The sequence below is a fragment of the Passer montanus genome, unplaced genomic scaffold, assembly GCF_014805655.1.
Source record: "Passer montanus isolate IOZ18808 unplaced genomic scaffold, ASM1480565v1 scaffold3, whole genome shotgun sequence".
Taxonomy (NCBI): domain Eukaryota; kingdom Metazoa; phylum Chordata; class Aves; order Passeriformes; family Passeridae; genus Passer; species Passer montanus.
The window spans coordinates 21,383,164-21,404,790 of NW_024367707.1; the positions used below are offsets into that span (position 1 = coordinate 21,383,164).

At 35.6% G+C, this 21,627-nt stretch overlaps 1 protein-coding gene across 1 annotated transcript; it reads left to right on the forward strand.

The window, feature by feature from the left end:
- The first annotated feature begins 260 nt into the window (after window positions 1-260).
- On the forward strand, window positions 261-21,486 carry TSGA10 (testis specific 10). The gene is given in 15 exon segments (XM_039714435.1): window positions 261-300; window positions 303-466; window positions 1,204-1,383; window positions 1,571-1,648; window positions 3,874-4,019; window positions 5,302-5,417; window positions 6,150-6,154; window positions 6,469-6,583; window positions 7,139-7,213; window positions 7,216-7,310; window positions 9,087-9,296; window positions 11,816-12,006; window positions 12,332-12,375; window positions 12,378-12,432; window positions 21,336-21,486. Coding segments are annotated over 15 exon segments (1,665 nt in total).
- The last annotated feature ends 141 nt before the right edge of the window (window positions 21,487-21,627 follow it).

The following is a 21,627-nucleotide window of genomic DNA, read 5'->3' on the forward strand; positions in this document are numbered from 1 at the left end:
TTCAAGTTAATTAACATTTAGTTTTTATGTCCCTTTCTTTCTTGTTAGATACATATTAGAAGGACATTCAGGCATATTTTTACAATATAACAAAAAAGAAAAAAATACCATCCAGAAGTTACTTTAAAGTATCATATGGATATTTATTTTAATTGGATATCTGCTTCATCTTCATTTTGAAGAGTATGTTTATCCATTTTATTGAAGTATCAATAATTACAAAAGTTTATTTCAGTGCATGCATTCTCTCATTTATGCTAATGCAGGTTATATTACAAAGAGAATATGAAACAAAGCAAGGGGATCACCTTCAAGGCTTGATGCCTTTATTTAGTCACTGGAAAAGGACAGAGACTGCCATAAATGTGAGACTGAGAATTTGTTGAAGGTATTAAGAAACACATTCTCAAGTCCTAAGTAAATCTCTACTTGTGGCAGCATAAAAAAAAAAAAATCATCCATCCAGGTGAGCTTGGGAAGTCACTTTGGAAGAGGAGGAATATATTTTTTAGAATATATCTCATGTTAAACTACTAAAGCTGTAACTACCAGGAAGAACAGCTAGTTGATTGTAAACAGAAGGATGCATAAAATGGCAATGGGCCAAACACAGAAGTTTTCTAACCAAATATAATAAGAAAGTGTTTCAAGTTTTGTTTCTCTGCTTTAACACTATATCACCATATTCTCTAAGGGAGTGGTTGCTGATCCAGAAGTCTTGAAAATATTGAAAGAATGTGAAGAACTTGAGTAAACATGGAAAATAAATTAATGTCCTGGCAGAAATTCAGGGTAACTTTAAAGTTTTAACAGCTGAGAGAGAAAAAAATCTCAGTCTTCATGAACAGGTAATTTTATTTATATTTGTGTGATTAATTGAAATAACAAGGTAATGTGGAAGAAAAAAATATATTTTTGGCTTCATATGAAAGAAGAAAATAAAGAATGCAAAGTATTTGTTTAAAAATATTTTTTAAAAAGTTATGGAAATTCTGTGATTTGAATCTGTCAGTTCAATACAAGTTTTTAAGTGCTGTCTTGAGGTAAAAATGCTTTCCTGAATCAAAGAATATGTGCACAAATGATTACTTCATCTTTGATATTACACAGTTTCTGGGATGATCTACTTTACCAGCCACAGGACCCAGTAATATATTGATTATCTATCCCATGTTTCTGTTATTCTACTGTTTTTAAAAACAGGCACAGGAGTAGATTTCCCAGCTTTGTCAGGAAGCTATAAAATTCCCCAGGCCTCCTAAAAGCATCACTCCTGTGATAGCTCAAGCTGTATTAAGACACATGGAGATAGAAAGGAATACAGCACTGTCAGATTGCCAAAGGATGCCTACACAACAGGATGGCCACAAGGAGCAGTTACAGGTTTGTTTCTGTCCCACCCCACCTCAGCCCCACCCCATAGGTTAATTAAACATTAAAACTACCTAGCAGTGTAATTAAAGTTGCTAAGGATTTCTCTTCTGGTCCTGAGAATTAATTGCTTTACAAGTCTGTGGTGAGTTGAGACTTGTTTTATGTGGGATTTTGTTGTTGCTGTTATTTGATACAGATTTCCCAAGAAGCTGCATTTAATGAAAAGGCTCATTTGGAACAGAGAATTGAAGAGCTTTAAATGACTGTTCACAATGTAAGGGAAAGTAATTATTTATGGAATTGAAAATATAATACAGGTGATGCTCCTGGTTAATCCTGCAGCACCAGCCAGTCTGCTATCAGGAAACAACAGGCTGAGAGCAGTGCATGTTATTTACCAAGACTCTTTCCCTTCTACTCTGCTCTGGTAAGGCACCACCTGGAGAACAGTGTCCAGCTCTGGGCTCTCCAACATAATGATGACATGGACCTGTGGAGTAAGTCCAGAGGAGGCCATGAAGATCATCAGAGTGGGGTGGAGCACCTCTCCTACAAAGACAGGCTGAGAGGGTGGTGAGGCCCTGGAACAGGTTGCCCAGAGAAGTTGTGGATGCCCCATCCCTGGAAGTGTTCAATACCAGTCTGGATGGAGCACTCAACAACCTGATGTGATGGAAGGTGTCCCTGTCCTTTGCAGGGAGTGTGGAACAAGATGGTCTTTAAAGTCCCTTCCAACTAAAACCATTCTGTGATCCTGTGATTTTAAGACTATACCAAGATTTGACAGTGTTACCCACAGTGATCTTATATCCAGGTGAGGTAGGCATGTTTCACCTGGAGTAGAAGTGGCTTAAGAGGGACATAATCCTACCTACCAGTAGGTTTGACATCAAGAAGTCATTAACAGGCTTTTTACTGCAGTGCTTGGTGGAAAGATGAACAATGGGCATCCACTGAAGCCAGAAGGGTTCAGGCTGAATACAAGGAAATACTTGTTTCTCATGAGGGCAGTCGAGCAGTCCCCAGCCTTGGAGATTTTCAAGACTGGCCTGGACAAAGCCCTGAGCAGCCTGACCTCAGAGCTGGCTCTGCTTTGAGCAGGGTTTAGACTACAGACCTGGAGTCCATCCAAATGTGAATTATCTTATGACTGTGTATTAGTAAGACCTCATGCTTCAAAGCTAAATGTAATTGCACTCTTCCGGCAAATTGTATTCAATATGGTTTAAGTTACTTGTGTGTGCAATTGTTTGCTAACAAATGGCACTGAAATTGAAAATGGAAACATTAATATAATTAATATAAATCCTGAATTTACTTACAGTCTTGGTAGAACTTGGTTTTTAAATAAATTAACCATGCTTTCTGCAGTATATCTTTCTTCTAGATCTTAGGGTTATAAATTCTGGATTATCTTCTTTTTCTGCCTCAGCCTTCTAAAGCTCCTACCAAGCTTATAAATATAATACCACAGTTTATAATATTACATGGAGTGCATCTGATATGAAGAATACACTGTAGGCTGAAATAGCTCTGAGTAGTAAATTAACTTTAATCACACGCCTACATATGATGTGTAGTGAGTATTGGGAGCCCTGTTTTAGGTACATCATCTTATTTCTTCTGTTCTCTTGGTACCCTTTGAGGGCAATACATCAACATGAAATTTATGGCACTAGTCTTGAAGAAGCTGTTGTATAGCAGAGGCTTACTGACTTGCTCTTTAGAGGCCTGACCTTTGATTATAGTAACACAGAAATTAGAAATTAGTACTGAAAAATTTGGTAAAGAAGGAGAGGCATGGGGTGAGAATTTTGTATTTTTCTGAGAATTTTTGTACTTTAAAAGATGTATTTCAAGTAATTTAGAAAGGACAGTCCTTTGAATGTTAAGTGTAAGTATTTTAATAAAAAGATAGAGGTTTATTTAGACTGAAGATTTCAAACCAGCTTTGCTGCAGTCTGTGCAAGAGGTTTTGAATCTGTTCTTTGTTTTAGCTACAGACCTGAAGGCCTCATGGTGGTAACTTGGTTACATAGTGCTTTATGCAAGTGTTTTACAGTGATTTCTCTACCTGATTATTGGCATAGGCATGTATTTAATAGAGGACTAAAGCCATTATTGGTCATGTTGTGTCCCAAACCATGATTTCTCCCTTCATACACTCATAATAATGTTTTCTTCTATTTTATTGTGCACTGAAACTTTTAATGTTGATCAATGACAAACATATTTCTCTTGGGAAATTTATATGAATAAATGAAAATATTCCCAGAGGTCTAGAAGATGGGAAGTTGATTTACCTTCAAAGGATGTGAAAGTCACATTTCAGGTGTTTGCCAACTATCTTCAGTAAGCTGATAGTTGAGTAAATGAGATACTTGGACATTTCTTCTTCAGCAAAAGATTTGTGCTAAAAACAGAGTGAAAATTGAAATAAATTCTAAAAATCAGCTTTTTTTTTGTTCGTTAGCTGTTAGTATTTGATTATATTTATAGTTAGATAGTGAACAGTTAGAACAGATGTCTAAAGTGGCACTGGTGAAAGACACCATTGATTCTCTGGACACTGAAATGAAAAGATTGACAAGTACTGGATTCTGAAACTGAGTGAGTTGACAGGAATCTGAATATGCTTCTCTTAGGTAAGTAGAAGTATGTAATTGCATTAATTTGACTAGTAACATCAGCCTGGACCTAATTGGTCCTCCAATCTAAACACCATCACCATTGGCTAATTAAGAAACCACCCTTTGGTAAACAAATCTCCATAACACATTCCACATCACCTGTATTATATTTTGTTCACAACAAAAGGTGCAGCAAGTGAAGATAAGAATTGTTTCTCATTCTTTTCTCTGATCTTCTCGCAGCCCAGAAAGCTGGGAAAGCTGTGTGCTGCCCTCCATAGCCAGAGAGCTGCTGCCATACCTGTGTTCACTGGTTTTTGTAACTGTTATATGGCTCAAAGGGAAGGGAATTTACAAAAGCTGATTATGAGCCATCATTCATTTTGGAATGAAATTGTTTTCCTCATTGCCTATTTATATGTAAATGTTCTTGTCTTATTGATATGATGATATGGTGGAAACCACCTTCGGTGAAAAGTAAAATTCATTTAATTTAGAGTTAGGAACTTTCTATTAGAAACTTCAGGGATTGATGGGTTTTGGTAAATAGCATACAAATAATTTTATTTTAATTTTTAAATTAAAAAATAATAAAAACAAGCAAACACATAAACTAGCGAATGTCATGTCATTCATTTTAAAGATCCATTTCTTACTCTTGGAGCCTTTTCATGAGAGGAAGTAAAACTGAATCTTTGTGTAGAGCTTATGGTCTGCTGCTCAACTGGAGTTCCCAGTCATGTTCAGAAGCATGGTGGGACTAGAAGTGGGACTAGACTCGATCAAAGCCTTTAGGGAATAAAACATATGTCAGTGAGTGCTGATTTATAATAAGTTGTCAGATTTATGAACACTGTTGAATTGTTGAAAACTAGGTGCTGCTACTGAAAGATCTTTTTCTTTACACCCCCAAACCAAACTGATGATCCTTTTCATTTTCCTGAACAGTGTGAGAATCATTAATATTACTCTATTTAAACAGATCACTTAGTTATAACTTGAAACAGGTCAGGCATTCCAATGGATGTCCCAGGGGATGGTTTTTATTATAATTACTTTTGTGACTTTCTTATAATCACCTGTTGCAAAGAATTTTTCTTACTTTTCTATAGTGTTTACACAAATATTCAGAATTTAATATACTGAGATTAAAGTTAACATTAATAAAATATTCCAAACAGTCAAAAATAGACAGAAAAATCTCGATTTTTCATATCTTTTGCAATTTTAGTGAACTTTCTAAAAGAAAAAAAAATCAGTATCTGAATTCTCATGTTTAATGCTTCTGCTTTTCCATTTTATTGAATGAAAAGACAGAACTGAGTCTTTCAGAGATTCAGTGAAGATTTGTGAAGTAAAAACTTGAAATGCAACTTAACCAAGAGAAAATTATGCATTTAGATGAAAAAGCTGGTGAGTGACAGATTCAATTTTCATAATAAAATTCGATAGGCTAATTTTCATATTCTGCAGTCATTTTTAATAGATTGAAAGAAAAGGCATTGAATGCAAATAAATAAACTTCTGAAAGTTTTAACATTTTGAATGCAAAACTCTTGTTTTCTTTCATTATTGAAGGTTTTTGCATTTTAAAATTATGCGACAGAGCTCTGGCAAGTGTAAGTTTCAGTGACAACACATACTGTATTTATGTTTCTTCAAGAGCTGCTTTTGGATAGAAGATACTTGAAATAGTGGGTTATAATACAGCTTTACATTATCCACTGTGTATTTTATCTCTGTGCAGTTCCTACTGAAAGTAGTTAAAATATTTCAAGTGTCATCTCATGCACACACAATACTCCTGCACTGATATGTATGTTTTCCAGGCAGCTAGAAATTTAGCTTAATACCTGTAGGAGTTCATCACTTCTGTGGGTGATGTGGGTTTTCTTCTTTTTCTTCATCTTCTTGCCTTCATTTGGGTTTTTCGGTACTTGATCTGTGCACTTGCTCTACTGCTCACTTGACTTCCTCTAGAAGTGCTACTCTGTTTTAAAGGAGCAAATTAACTGTACCTGATGTCAGGTATATAGAACTTTGAAGTCATTAAGGGTCCCTTTTAAGTGAAGAAAAGTCCTCCAGGAGATTCCTGCCACCCCAGTTTTTAAAGTGATTAATTTGACCTCTCTCCTTTCATTATAGAGATGGTATAGCTAATGGCTTTAGATCAGGTGTTAAATTCTTAAGTGAGACCAAAATCTAGCTGCTAAATAAACCATTTTTTTTCTTTTTTACCTGCTGCATTCCTTTACAGATATTTTTCTTATTTCTAAGAAGATTTTGTATTATTTATAAGTTAAAAAAATCACAAATGAAAAATTTGGTTTATAAAAATACACATAATTTATATTTCACATAGCTTTTTAAAACTATTTAATAAAGGCATAGACATTAAATACACACTATTTTTTTTAAGGTACAAGCAGTATTCTTAAACTTATGGAAAAAACTTTCTTCATAGGTACTAAATAAAAAACAAGCAAAGTACCAAACTGAGCTTGATGATATGAAATTGAAAGCCCAGGATTCAAACAGAGATATTTTCAGGCTGAAGAATGTGCTGAAGTCTAAAGTGAGTATACAAATTAAAACTGTTGGTTTTTAACTAAAAATGAAATTTTTAGATATGTCCATAGAAGAATTTGCTTCCTAACCAAAACTCATTTGCATTCCCTTAATTTAGTTTTAGTAGTTTGTACACATTTTCAAGGCTGATTTTGCAGCACAAAACTAATGTAGAATATTTCATTGTAGATGTATATATATATACACACACATATGTGTGTGCTTATTAAACTTGAAAAATCAGACAGGGAATAATACAGAGACTTGGAATTCTTTTATCTTTATTACTTTATGGGATTAAAGTAAAAATGGGTATTACTGCACTATGTTGGCATACTTTGTATGTCTAATGTTCACCTAGGCATTCTTAACAGATGTCTATTGATCATTAAAATGTACCCATCTTGGACAAAACTCTGGTTCCTGAGAAGTCTCTCAATGTTTTCACTAAATGGCAGAATTTTCAGTTGAAAGAGTATATCCAATACCATATCTGTAGATCTATAAATATCCCTGTTTTTTGGAGCTTACTGTAAATTATTAAATAAATAAGCTTTATGTGTTAGGAGAGAGAACTGTGAGCTCTTATCACAAAGCCTGTGAACAAGGAGAAAGCTGGGAAGCAAAATGCCATGAAGCAGAAACAGGCTTTTCCTGTTAGACTGGCAGTGATCAGTGCAATCTGAGAGCCACAGTTGGAAAGGGAAAACAGAGTCCCTTGAAATACAGATGGAGCAAGTGAGTTGAAATCATTCTTTCCATAGTTCACCCTTGAAATGGTCTGGTAATATTTTAAAATTCTGTTTAATGCCACTTCGATTTTTCACCATGAACTGTATGCATTTTACTGTATATAATAATATGATTAGAATTCCACTAGTCACACTTGGGGAAAAAATCTTAAAAAACATTTCAAGGAATATAAAAAAATTAAATGCTCTCATGGTTTGGAATCACTGAAGGAATAAAGTCATACACAACTCAGCATACCTGAATCATATCAAGTACTTTGTCACCTGTCACATTCCTGTCCCTGCTCTTCTTGCTTTGAGCTTCTTAGCCTTCTTTCCACTGCTTTAGATGTCCCAAAGAGCCTCTTCCCACTTGAAAATCTGAAGAACTTAAAGAAAAATTCATAGCTTGGCCTTAGAATTACATTGTGAGCATATAAACATGGTTTGGGGGCTCTCCAATTTTTATTGCAGATCATCTGTGTTTCCTGAATATCACATAAACTGCTGAGGGCTACTCAAGAGCATTAGGTACTCTAGGGGAACCAATCTGTGGCTGTTCATGAAGTGGGTGAGAACACAGCAATAGCAGAACAGCACAGGAGGGTGTTTTGGCAGATTTTGGCATTCCTTGAAGATAGAATAAAACTGGTACATGGTTCTAGTTTGTCCAACAAGCCTGAAACAGCAGATATTTCATCCTTCTAATTCCTTCCCACATGCCTGCTATTAAGTACAGGAATGAACAGGCCTCTTCATGAACACTATGTCAACACACTGGGACAATTCCAAATGTCATATTCCACTTTATACAGTTACATGCAAGGCATGGATCTAAACCACAGAAGTTTGTATTCAAAAATCTTAATGTGCTCAGCAGTGCTCTGCGTTCCTTGTGCCTTTTTTTCTTTTTTTTTTTGGTGAGACAGAGCTAGAATTAATGTGATGTGCTCCTATAAAATAATCTCTTTGGATGTAATTTCCAGTAAATCCTTCAAGCAAATCACAGTGCCTTACCTCTCACTTTGCTCTGCTAACCTCCCACACTCATTCTGCCACACACTGAAACTTAAGGAGTTGAAAGTGGCTGACCAGGAGTATCACTGGGCAAAGTACAGGCATTTTTCAAAAAGGAAAAACCTAGGTCATGTTAATTTGAAATGTACAAAGTTCTTAATGCTTCTAGTCAGACCTGGAAAAACCTAGGTCATGTTAATTTGAAATGTACAAAGTTCTTAATGCTTTTAGTCAGACCTGCTGCTGCTGCCTTGTGGACTCCACTTTAATGTCTCATGTCTTATTCTTAATGCTTCTAGTCAGACCTGCTGCTGCTGCTGCCTTGTGGACTCCACTTTAATGTGACTCTCTCATGTCTTAGTCATGCCTGAATTTACAGGTGACAGCAGTATAAATATGACTGTCAGAATCTCAACATTCAGAGATCATCCATATACAAACCCAAATTTTATTGCTAAAATAAGAGGATCTCATCTGAAAATAAAATGCAGTCCATGGCAGAATTTTCCACCTTATTAATTCTGCAAAAGGAGTAGAATTCTAGGAATAGTTTAAAACGCCAGTAGATAATTTTGCTGTCAGAAGCAAGAACTCTTCTAATTTTTTAAATACAGGAATTATTTAAATAAATAACTTTAAAGTTTACTGTAGAATAAATTACTGCAACCTCTTAAAATCTGCCCCAATTATATAGAGATATTTTGTAGGATTTTGGAAGCTGTTTTAACTTTTTTTTTTAGTAGAGCTTTGTATTGCTTTACGGTAGCATTTAACAACAGAAGCAGCATACAAGTTTCCTATTTCTGCCTTAAGCAACTCTCTTGTGAAAATGGGCAGAGGGCCTCAAAACATGCATTAGGAGAGAGCCTCTGTACTTGGAAATGTCACATCTACACCAGAACTTTGCATTAAAGCAGATGCAATCAAAGAATGATTAAAGTAGCATTTAATTTCCACAGCAGAGAAAGTAGAAAGGGTATGTGAAATATATTAGAAAAATAAGTTTATGCTAATATTACACTTAAGGGATCCAAATATACTTTAGGATCATGAATGATCACTTTTTCAATTTTTTAAATGTTGAATTTGGCATTTCTCAGGGGCTTATTCCTCACAGGGTATAAGTTGAACACTTTTTGAAAAGGACACTGCTTCACTGCTTTGCAGGGCTTTACTATGAACACTCAAAAGTCAGGGCTAAAAATTACTGTTGTTTTCAAGAAAGGTATCTTGGATTTTACATCTAGTCACTAGGTAAGTAGAATAGCTGGAGCAGTTTATTAGCAATGAAACTTGGTGTGGACTTTAAAATGACTGACTAATTTAGGAAGTATCAATATCATTAATATTTTCTTAATTTCCCTTAAAAATCAGTTTTTGTTGACCTTGATTTTTACCAAAACTAGAACATTAATGTGTGATACACACATCTTTAAAAATTCAGTTTGGATAAACTTTGAAAAGTTGTTCATACACACTCAGATTATTCAGGTACTTCCAGCATGGTTCTGTTAGTGACCTGTCTATCCTAGCTGAGACAATTTCTTGTTCTTTATAGGCTTCCAGCAATCTCTTTAAACCTTTATGCCTTTTGGAAGCACAGTGGTAAAGCTGCTGTTTGCTTGTTGGTTATGCATTCCAGCCAAATGTGTGTGATGTCTTTTGTATCCTTGTGAAATCCTCTATGATTCTTTTGATGTGGAAGAGTTCCTGCATATGACATTTATCTGAAACTTTTATGAGATCTAATATGGCTAAGCCTTCCTGGATCCTTCTGTGAAGGGGATTGCTGGGACTGTGGAGAACAGCAACAGTTTCAGGAAAGAAAACTGCAGAAATGCAGTTGGAGAGTTGGAGAAAAGTCAGAAGTTGGGAAATTTTCACTAATTTTTCTGTATCTTTCAACAAGTAGTCTTTCATTAGCCATGTATAACCTTCAGATAAGGCTCGTTATACAGCACAGAATCTGCATTATTAGATTGCAGCATATTTATATTCAGAAGAGGAAACTAAACCTGATTCTGAATAATATTGTTCTTTTAATGTTTCTAATACTGTTTATTTTCTTATATCTTCTTCTGTCTACAGTTTTCAGTATTCTTTTTTTTCTGAAATACAAAATAATATTGTTCTTTTAATGTTTCTAATACTGTTTATTTTCTTATATCTTCTGTCTACAGTTTTCAGTATTTTTTTTTTTCTGAAATACAGATGTAGAATATCAAAATTGTTTCTCTGCAAAGGAACTAGATTTTTGAGTGACAAAGAAAATGGAATCTTTCAGAATGAAAGTACTGAAACCTTTCAGTTTAATTTGGTAAAAGGAAAAAAGCCCACTTTTGATAAATAACAAATGCTTTTTTCTTTCCTTTTTCTTTCCTTTTTTCTTTTTTTCCCCTTCTTTTTCTTGCTTTTTTCTTTCTCTTTTCTTTCTCTTTTCATTCTTTTTTCTTTTTCTTTTATTTATTTTTCTTTCTTTTTTTCTTTCTTTTTTTCTTTCTTTTTTCTTTCTTTTTTATTTTATTTCTGCCTTCTGTTGGCCTATGATCTAAGTTCTTCCAGTATCTTCCTCCTTTGAATGCACAAGTGGTTATCTTCTGAAATTTCTGAGAAATGTGCTGGAGAGGTGGAGAGTTTGTTAAGATGTCTCAGTTCATAGATTTCCCATGACCTTTGGCTGAGCATTGTTGTGCTTAATGTAAACTAGGCTTTAGTAAAATACAGATAAAAATGTTGCAGCACCCCAGATGCACTTAGTGAGACTATAATGCATGCATGAAAAAATGAAGGGAAAATAGCATCCAGTTTACTTATATTAACATTAAAACAGGCAGTTTTCTCTGTCTCTGTAGCTGACCCAATACTGATTTTCCTGATTCTCAGTCTCTGGAATGATTTTTTAATGTGTGTTTGTAGCTATGTCTCAGGTATGTCCATCGTTCCCTCTGCAGTGAAATATACTAGGTTTTTTGGGTATTCTTTTTTCGGTTCCTCAAAGATAGATATTTAATCTCTTTGATTGGATTTTATTAATTTTCCCTTTCTCCTCAGTTTATTCTTGATGCTCCTTCCTGTAAGAAAAATAAGTGTAATCTCACTCTGCTGGTGATGTTGGTACTGGTTTGTAGTACCACATGTTATTTCCCATGTGCAAAGAGTTAATCAATATCTTCTTGCCTCAACAAAATGTGAAACTTCTTTCTTCTTCATTAATGATTCTGTCTACAGAATCCATTGATCCGTCTATTTAATAGCCTTTTCTCATTTGTATCAAGTATATTTATATTAAAATATATGCATTGGATGATTTTATAAATCTTACAGAGGATTTTGACTGGGAAAATATAAAACTAACCACCCATCTTGCAGTGAAAATGAATTTTGTCATTGATCCCAGACTTCCTTTTTTTATTTTTATCTTTTTTTTAAGTGTACCCCAATAGAATGCCAGTAAGCTTGACAAACATCACCTGAAACTTTAAAATCTTTGTTTATATGCAGAGCAAGGGTGCATCAAACCATTCTGAAACAGAGCTGCTGGGAAATAAAAAAGCATCTATAAAAAACCTGGAATCTTCACTTGTGTCCAATTGTGAGAAGGAATTTCAGCCACAGAGAGCAAACCAAGAGGAAGTCTCTGAAATTCAGTTTCACAAGGAACAGCTTGCTTTAGTAGAAAATAATTGGTGAGTGAATGACCAGGAGAGTATTGCAGGTTTTTTTCCATTATTTTCAAGTGTATTTGAACAGAAGGTGGTTTTATATCTAGCTGCATTTTCAAATGGCCAGTGTGCCTTGACTATATTATTAGCAGAACATACCAAGAACCTGTTTTGGATTTCTCAGTTAAACCCTAATAGACTCTTCTTCATAGTGTTATATTTTGCTCCAAAAAATGTTCATAATCTCATTTGCATAGTACAGCTGCCCTTTTGATTTTGAATAATTGCATGTGGCTACATGCTTGGAGAATTACAGTTGCTATCTAATTAATGTGTATGGACTTCACAGTGCTGTGCAGAATCAAGATTTTACTCACCTCAGAAACAGAGCAGCTCAGAGTCAGAACTGGATATCACCAAAACACAGCTGGGGACTGAGCACTTTGATAGGCAAGTATATGTTTTTGTATTGTGCTTCCTGCAGCTAATTGGGGTGAAATGCAGTATAGTACTAAGACTTCGGCTAATTAGTCAGATAAACAACAAAGTTTGGGTCTACACTGCTGTACATCTCCTATGTGTTTGGAGACTATTCATGTCACTAAATTTAGGCTGTTCAGCTGTTACACATGCTGTCTAAATTAGTTATGTAGGTTGCATGTGTAGCCAACAGAATGAGACAGCTGAGATTAACTACCCTCTGAAATAGCCTGGTTTAGGATCAGGTGGGTCACTTTCCTGAAGATACTCATCTCTCTTCACTCATTTATACTGATGCCTGTCTTGATCTATAGTGAAAATCCAGGTGACTAGTTGTTTATACTGCTGCTTTATAGCCTACTAGTTCTTTGCACCTCTGGAATGATTTTTGCCTGTACCCACCCCCATTTTCCCAGGTACTACTTGAGGTGCTATGGGTGATTCCCAAATGGCAGGATGACAAATAGATATATTTTTAATTTTGCAAGAAGAGAGTTTAACAACATGTAGGACCTATTTCACATGATTTGGCCATAGCACCAGAGAATGGTCTCTGTCCTGCTTCATTAATTAATTTATCTGTGTAGTCTTGGTGTCTTACAAAGATAAGATAGTTTTCTTATCTTTGAAAAAACAATACTTCTCTATTTCATGGGTGTATTGAGGGTAAAATATTACAGTTTTGGGTATTATTTTGGATATGTAAAAGAGCGAGCTAAAAGAAGCAGAGTGATATGATTGTAGCACAGGTCTGAGAATGAGGTGTCTCATTTAAGTAGTAAATTGTTGATATTCTGTTCTCTAATGAGTAAGGATTAGGGGTCTGAAGAGGACATCTCTGGGAAGATCATCTTCTTCATGGAAAGCAATTAAGCAGTTTCTCAGAGCCAAAGTATTTTTCTGCCACTGGCAAGTGAAAAACAGAAAATTGGCCATATAAGAAAAATCCTATCATTAATATTATCATGTTAGTACATAATGGAAGCAACAGCTGTGAGTAGTGACTGGTTTGTTGTTAGTTTGAAGAAGTGGGTATATGCTATCCTTTTTATAACACTGGTTGAACTAGTCATATTTATTTACTGTCTTGGTGCAGAATGAAATAATGCCTGAAATTAGGAGGTGGAAGTGCCAACATTGTCAGACCTTGAATAGGCACCAAAACAGTGACACCCATCAGACTGGCTTTTTCTTTACCAGCCAGGAAAAGCACCTCCCCATCCCTCCCATCTCTCTGACTGTAGAAGCAGTTTAGGCTCCCGTGGAAACAACAATTTTTAATTATTGTCCTTCCCTGGCTGTGGTGACCAAGCACAGGGACTGTTGGGATTGCTGCACTGCTGTTGCTAGAGCAAGTCCTTTTATTGTCCCTAGATGCAGCTCCCTGAGCCAGTGCTGAATGTGATCACTCCCCAGCAGGCCTTAGTGACCTGCTTCAGTGGTCCCCTCCACAGGTGGGTCTGTGGTAATGGCTGAGCCACACTGAAACCCAGGGCTTGTTGTAGCCACCCTACCTTATAGCTTCCCAATCCAACACAGACTAGATTCTCCTTAACGTGAACAACTGACAGACTGAAACCAGGATCCCAGAGAAGTATGTACCTTCAAAACTTTCAAGAGGATTATCCAATCCCACATACTTCCTTCCCATAGAGCCAGATGCAGGAGTTATGGATTGATCTAATATCCAGGCCCCATTTCTTACACTCAAAATGGCTGGACTTCCATTTTGCAATTTTCCCTTTGGGGATTCCAGCATCTCTTAAATATCCATCAGTTTCAGGGCACTTCAGTAGACTCTAGTCCACTGGCCTTGCCAACTCAAACAGCACAGGAATACCACAAGCAGCACTCTACTTACTTTTGAATAACCTTAAAATTAGGCTCTTCCTCCCTGGAGATGTTTACAGTTTTTAGTTTTAATCCTGTAGTTACCATGGATATCTTTTCAGGGAAAATTGAGACAATGGATACATAGAAATAAATCTCAGTAAGAGAATAATACAAAGAGACTCACTGATCTGTCTTTCAGAGAAGTGTATGATGAAAACTACATTTCCTTTTAAAATAAAATTTAGAAGCTGACAGCATGCATAAAAAAATATTTCCAGTGGAGGGAGAAGAAGTCCCAGTTCATGACTTGCATTTGAAATGATTATGTGCTTCCAAGTTTAATTTGTTCACTGAGATTATTTCCTTTGGCACTTGACTAATCTTTGCTATCAAAGGCTTCTCTAAGTATTAAAAATGGCTCCCAATAATATGAGGCAAGTTTCCTCGGGTCAGCAAGCTGGTTCTGGTGCCCTTAGGAAGAAAACACAGCTGTGCATGACAATTATGTTTTAGCTACTGCCAATCCTTGATAGAAAGTACAGGGAGTCTTCATTCCTCTGATAGAATTGTGTCTACTCCTCCTTCATCTGAGTACAGTGTAGCTCTTAAATATGTTGAAAGAAACATTGTGTCACTTGGAACAGTTTCATTTACTTTTAATTACCATAACACTTTCTTCTACTTTTGATACTTACAAAGAGAAGAGGAAACAATCCATGTAGTCACCACGCTGATACTAACAATTATGGTGCTTTTTCTATTTGCATTACTCCCTTTCCAGGGTGATAAAATTCCATTCTAAGAAGTACACTTCTGGCTAAATAACAAATGAAGACTAATCTTCCAGCTAGATTAGGAATTCAATTTCTATCTTGATGTTCCTTTTTTTTTTTCTGGTTTTGTGGAGGATTTTTGCTTGGTGTTCTGTTATGATTTGATTTGGGCTTTTTTATCCTGGTTGGCCTTACGTGACTTTTGCACATGACTAGGGTACAATGAGTTTAAAAATTAAGTAAGTGAGCCAGGTTTAAAATTTTCAGACTGTTTTGAGCTAAGTTTTTCTTAATTAAATCTATGTAGCTTTTGCATGGCAATGAGCTCAATTTTTGTGTTTGGTTATTTTCCATTTTTGAGAATTCAAGATATATAATTCATATGTAATAACTAACATAATTAGTAACTTTTTTTCCTCATCCAAGTCCTTGTTAGACTTTTATTTTTTGCTACATGGGAAGACCTAAAGTTGTTTCAGACTTACAGAATCCTGGAATTCTAGAATTATTTGGGTTGGAAGGGACATTAAAGACCATCTAGTTCTAACCTTCCACTAGACCAGGTTGCTCAATTCCCTTGAAAACTCCTTAGTTACTTGTTTATGCTAAATGGTTGGGGATTGTTTTCATTTTAAAAAATGCAATAATAACAACCATTAGCAGGCTGTGCTACATTTTAAAAGCTTAAATTGAAAGAATTTATCAGTTTTGTGTAGTGTAGTGATACAGGTATGAATGAAATAGCCTGTTAGAAAAGGCTGTCCTAAAATAGAGCAGAGATCTGAACCTGGAAATGTCTGCTTTGTATAAGCAATCTATATTTGATATGCATATTTGCTTTAATGTCAACAGTACTAAAGTTCTTGATAAATTTTATGTCAATAATTTAGAGTGTCAATCAAGAATGAGATGAAATGGTAGAAATGTATGAAATATCTATGAATGATTTCCCTCTCAGCTAACTCTAGGAAGATTTAGAAAATTCATTGAGATCATAACAAAATAAAAACAAATGTAGAATATTGCCTGAGAGTAAAAGCAAGAATATTAATGCAAATATTTGGGTGTAATAATCATCAGAATCACACAATTAAGGCTTTTAAAATAGATATTTGTGGAATTGATGAAATATGATCTTGGTGTTATTTCCTGTTAGGTAGTGTACTACTATTCCAGGAGAGTCATCCTGGAGAGGACATCTCATTTTTCAGCCACTTTAAGAGAAGTCACCACGGATTGAAAAGGGTATTGTAGAAACAGCTGCTAGAAACTGGAGAGGCTTCTTCCACAGCTAATGTGTGACTCTGCAGTATACATGAAGTATAATGAGATAGTAGTGTTGGAATCACAATTAATGCCCTTCCTTCTCTCCAGCTGCTATTTCAGCAGACAGTCCGTGATGGGAGATGAGGCAGACAGTCACCTTTTCATTCTATGGATCATGTGATATCAGGAGTAAATTGGACAGTAACTTTTTCTTATTATTCCATCTTTATCTAGATATTTATTGTACCAGAGTCCTTGCTCCAGTGAAGTGAAAAGGATGTGTCCTGCAGTTTGTGTTGCAGACCTGGTGGGAAAGACCTTTTCTGTCTGATTTTCTTAGGTGATAGGAGTCCAAATATTGCCTTACACATCAAATGTGCTATGACATTTTTATACAATAAAATCTAATCTGTCAAATTATCTGGACTGACTGTTAAAGAGTCTAGGAAATTTCCTCAAAGTGCTTTCAGAATCCACACCTAGATTAATCCTTTTTGCTATCTTCATTAAAAAAACTTAGTAGGTCTCTGGTTTATTTTTGCAAGAAAAGGCATGTCGCTCACAATAATGGATTAAGCATAAACTTGCAAATATATTCTTTTATACGAGTTTTTTTTTGTGATAAACTGACTGCTCAACATCAACATACATGTCTGAGTAATAATTAAAGACAGCATAACCCATATGAATGCTCCTAATACTGAAATAAAGCAACCATGTTGCTTTTTAGGAACAGGTGTCTTTAAAAAGTCTCTAAAAATAGTTTCATGAATAATATTTTTAAAAAAATTAAAGTATAGATATATATGTTCAACATAAATTTTAGGATTATCTTCCACAAGAATTACAATAGTTTTCAGTACAGGTGAGCTGAATTTGGAGGTTCTGGTTCTTCATTCCTTATTTGGCAGACAGCCACAGAAGTCAGATCAGCAATCACCAGTGTTAATGGGACTGCTTGCAAATTATAAATAAAGACCGTAGGAGCAGACATAATGATATGAACCATTATGCAGTTATTAAAAGGCATATTGTACACTTTTCCCAGATGAGAGAAGATGATAATTTCATTATGCTGGAAGATGAGAAAGAGATTTGTTGTTTTGCAATCATACTGTCGTATTGATTTTTTTTTCCTAGAAGATGATCACAAACCAGTTTGAGATATGTGATCTTGATCTATAAAACTAATACCCTATCATCTAGAAGGTGAGAAGCAGATATTAGATAAACTTACTACAGATAAAAGGAGCTCTTTTTGGGAGTGGATATGCTGTGCAGAGGCCCATGTCCTAAGATGTAATTCTTTAGTTGCAATGATGATGCTTTTCCATGTAACATAATGAAGAAGTCAGTAAAGAGGGGCTAGGTGCTCACCTAAAAAGTAAAAGCAGAAGATTCTTAAGCATTTTGGACTTAAAAGCTCTTCTCTTATGGAGAGAGGAATAAAGGAATATGAGATTATGAATATCAAGATGTAATAAATCTGCTTTTTCTTGAGTACTCTGGTAAAGTAATAGCCTTTTTATTAGGGTTAGCCTTTCCTTAAAAATTGTTTTGGAAATGAAAACTTTAATTTTTGCAGGAAAACTACAAGGGAATTACAATATCATGGATTGGAGCCCAAGGAACTTTTGTCAACGGTGAATACATACAGACTTAAGTGACTTCCAACAGCAACTAATTGCTGCATAATTTTTGATGATTAAGGAAAAAACCCATTCAAGTGAGTATATTCAGAGAGCTGGATCACTGTAGTGGCAATTCCCCTATGTCTGATCTAAGTCAGAAACTGAAAGAAAGAAACAATTGAAAAAAATAATTGAATTTGCTGAAGTTTGCAAACAATATGCTTTATCTGACAATAAACTTGCTTGTTGGCAATGTCTGTAGTAATAGCCCAAGAGGACTGGAATGGTGTTTGTTGGTTGGGAATTGTATGCACTGCCTCAATAGTATATTCTAAAATCCTTCAGACCATGACTGAATATTAAAGGCCAAAAATGAGCTCAGAGTTTTTACAGGTCTTTACTTTTGGTTGTAAACGCTCTAATCTGTAGTACATCTTAATTTTTTCAATACCCAGGAATTACTGTTGTATATGCCCAGCCTGAAATGTGTTACACACTTTGTGATAGTATCTATTTCCTAATTATATGGGTTACTTGTGATTTTCTTGTCATTGCTTAGTTACAGTATTTTGATTGGAAAGAGACGTACACAAAAAAAAAAATCTATTTATCATTTGTTTGCATTTGTGGCTCTTATTTGCAACTATAGGGTTACTTGTGATTTTCTTGTCATTGCTTAGTTACAGTATTTTGATTGGAAAGAGATGTACACAAAATAATATATTTATAATTTGTTTGCATTTGTGGCACTTATTTACAACTATGAACAATACTATACTTGATTTTTACACATATATTTAAATTTCCTCTTACCACAATATTTTTACATAGGCAAACCTGGAAATACAATTTGTGGTTTTATACAAAATAAGAGTATTTTAAATTCAGCTATGCTGTTATGACCTAAAATCATGTGGTTTGCATAACAAAGAAACCTATACTATTTGTAAAAGTATTTGTGATAATTTTTAGCCACAGGTTATAGAGTTGTTTCTCACTAAGTTTTATTACCTGTGGCAGTGGAAACTGTTCCCACTACTCAGTAGAAGGTACTTCACTTGAGCATAACTAGTTTACAGGGATTCTAGGAGAAAGAATTCAGTATCTCTGGTATCCTCCTCCTTATTATCTTTTCTGCAAACTAGAAGAAGCAGGATGTATGGATGCAGAGTGGTATCTCCATTACAATATGACATCTGTTGGTCTCCCTTGGTTGACCACTGTCATCATTCTTTTTCTTCTTTTCAGTCACTAATAAAGCTTGAACTTTAGCAATATGTAATCAGAGTTAAAATTCTGCTGTCAGTGTTAAAGGAAGTCGTTTTAGTCTTTGAGCAGAAAAAAAGTGTTCATGGTATGGGGTAGTGTTTGGTAATACTACAACTGAATTTTTTGTTCTATCCCCTTTCTTCTTGAAACAAATAATCTTGCTGGTGTCAGTGTAGGCAGTGGAGTATTAGGTTTTAGTCTTTGAGCAGAAAAAAGTGTTCATGGTATGGGGTAGTGTTTGGTAATACTACAACTGAATTTTTGTTCTAGCCCCTTTCTTCTTGAAACAAATAATCCTGCTGGTGTCAGTGTAGGCAGTGGAATATTAACAACATGGCTATCAGCATCAGGTATAGTTTAGTAGTTCTGTTACTCAGTTGCTTTTCTATATTTATTTAATCTTCGATATTGGCAGTTACTAAGACACAAAGTAGGATGCATAAGAACTTAGTATATATTCCTTATTTAACTAGTTAATTTGCTTTAGCTTCTCCTTCCTCATCATTTTGGGATGAATAGCCCTGCAAAAAGAAATGCAAATTGATTTACTGATACAGAACGGAGGGTCTGTAAAGAAGTGTGATATTTTAATAAAAGAAGCAAAAGAGGCTTTTTAATGTATGTTGCACTCTTAATGATCTTTCCTCTGATCCACTGAACTTTCGCGCTAATTCCCAGCAGAGGGAGTAAGTGAAATGAAGATGAATGAATCATACATAGCTTTGTGGTATTAACATGCACTGTTATCTGAACATGTGGAAAGATATTTCAGTTAGTTTTACATTTTGGACACTTTCCAAACAGAAGAAAAAGAGCTTGATAAGATGGATAAAATTTTCATAGGACTCCACTTGGATTGAATATATCAACAGACAACCTTATTTCATGACAAGGATCAGATTTTTTATTAATAAACTTTGGAAAAATAATATTGGTTTGTAATTAAAACATTATGTATAAAGGTATTGCCTGAAATTATGTTCCCTTCCAATGGATTTTTTTTTACCTGACTCTAATATACTGTAATTTGATTTTTCTCTAGGCTGTCCCACATTTGATTTTTATTAAAGTACATGAAGCAGTTTAATAATTTATTTCAGCAGATGCAAAAGTCTAAACTTAGTTTTAAGTTTCCTATCTTGTGCTTCTCATCTATGTTGTATTTTTGGTGCTTTTATTTCCTGAGGTGGGAGAAGAACAAACATTTTTTATCTTGAATGCAGCCTACACCCAAGCAATTATATAGAGTACACAAAGCAGAAAACGTCTTTGTTGTCAGAGCTGCAGTGCAACCGAGCAAGTGAACAATGTACTTCTCAGATTTGCTTTACATGAGGGTATGTCTTTCCTGCACATAGAAATATTTTATAAAATCACTTTTGCCAGTATAGCATGAATATTTTTAAAACAATGCTACTTGGCAGAAATAAAACCTATAATTGAATTTCTTTTTTGACCCACAGTGATTGCTCTGGAAGTAGTGTTGAAATGATTTTTCATTTTAAGACTGAGTCAGTGTGCACCAGCTTTCCATTTTCATTTCTGCCTCCCTTATCAGTGCCCTAAGAAACAAGCAACCTCTGCAGCAATTTTCACTGTAATGCTTTTACCTTGGACTACAAGTCAGTGTAGTGTGGTGTTCATTCATTTATCAGGCAACACCTGTATTTTCTATCTAAAAGTGCTGTCCTCAGACTCGCTGACTTTACACGGGAGAGACTCTTAAAAAAAAAAAAAAGTGCTCATGATGAAACCAGAACTCACAAGTTTGAGAGAAGTTTATTAAAATACATAAGATGCCAAAGTGGGGAACCAACTACCCGATCTTATTTTGCTCAATTCTTCCAGTCAGTTTGTCGAGCCTTCCTTTCTCACCTCTTGCACAGAAGCTGAGCTCGAAACGCCCCATTTGAAGAGCCCCATTGGAAGATTCCCGAGGGCACTAGTTTGTCGAGCCTTCCTTTCTCACCTCTTGCACAGAAGCTGAGCTCGAAACGCCCCATTGGAAGATTCCCGAGGGCACTGCTGTTCACAGATGCGAGCAGCTTGAGCCAAAGCCTTTCACCAGATACTGACTGCACCTACGTGCTGCAATTCACAGATGCGAGCAGCTTGAGCCAAAGCCCTTCACCAGATACCACCGCCAGGATCCTGACTGCACCTACGTGCTGCAACTGCCCCGCCACCTCCAACACTCGCTCGAGAAAATAACCTGGAGATGGCTCGTCGCTACCTTAAGCCACTTAGGGTAGGCGAAGGGGGGAAAGAAAGCTGATGAGGAAAGCTGTAGCGTTGAAATCGCCCTTTCTCAGCGCCTGGTCCGCTCCTGCCTCTCCTCACCGCGCGTGGCTCTGTGACCCGGCCGCGGTCGATGTCTTGCGAGGTGGAAAACA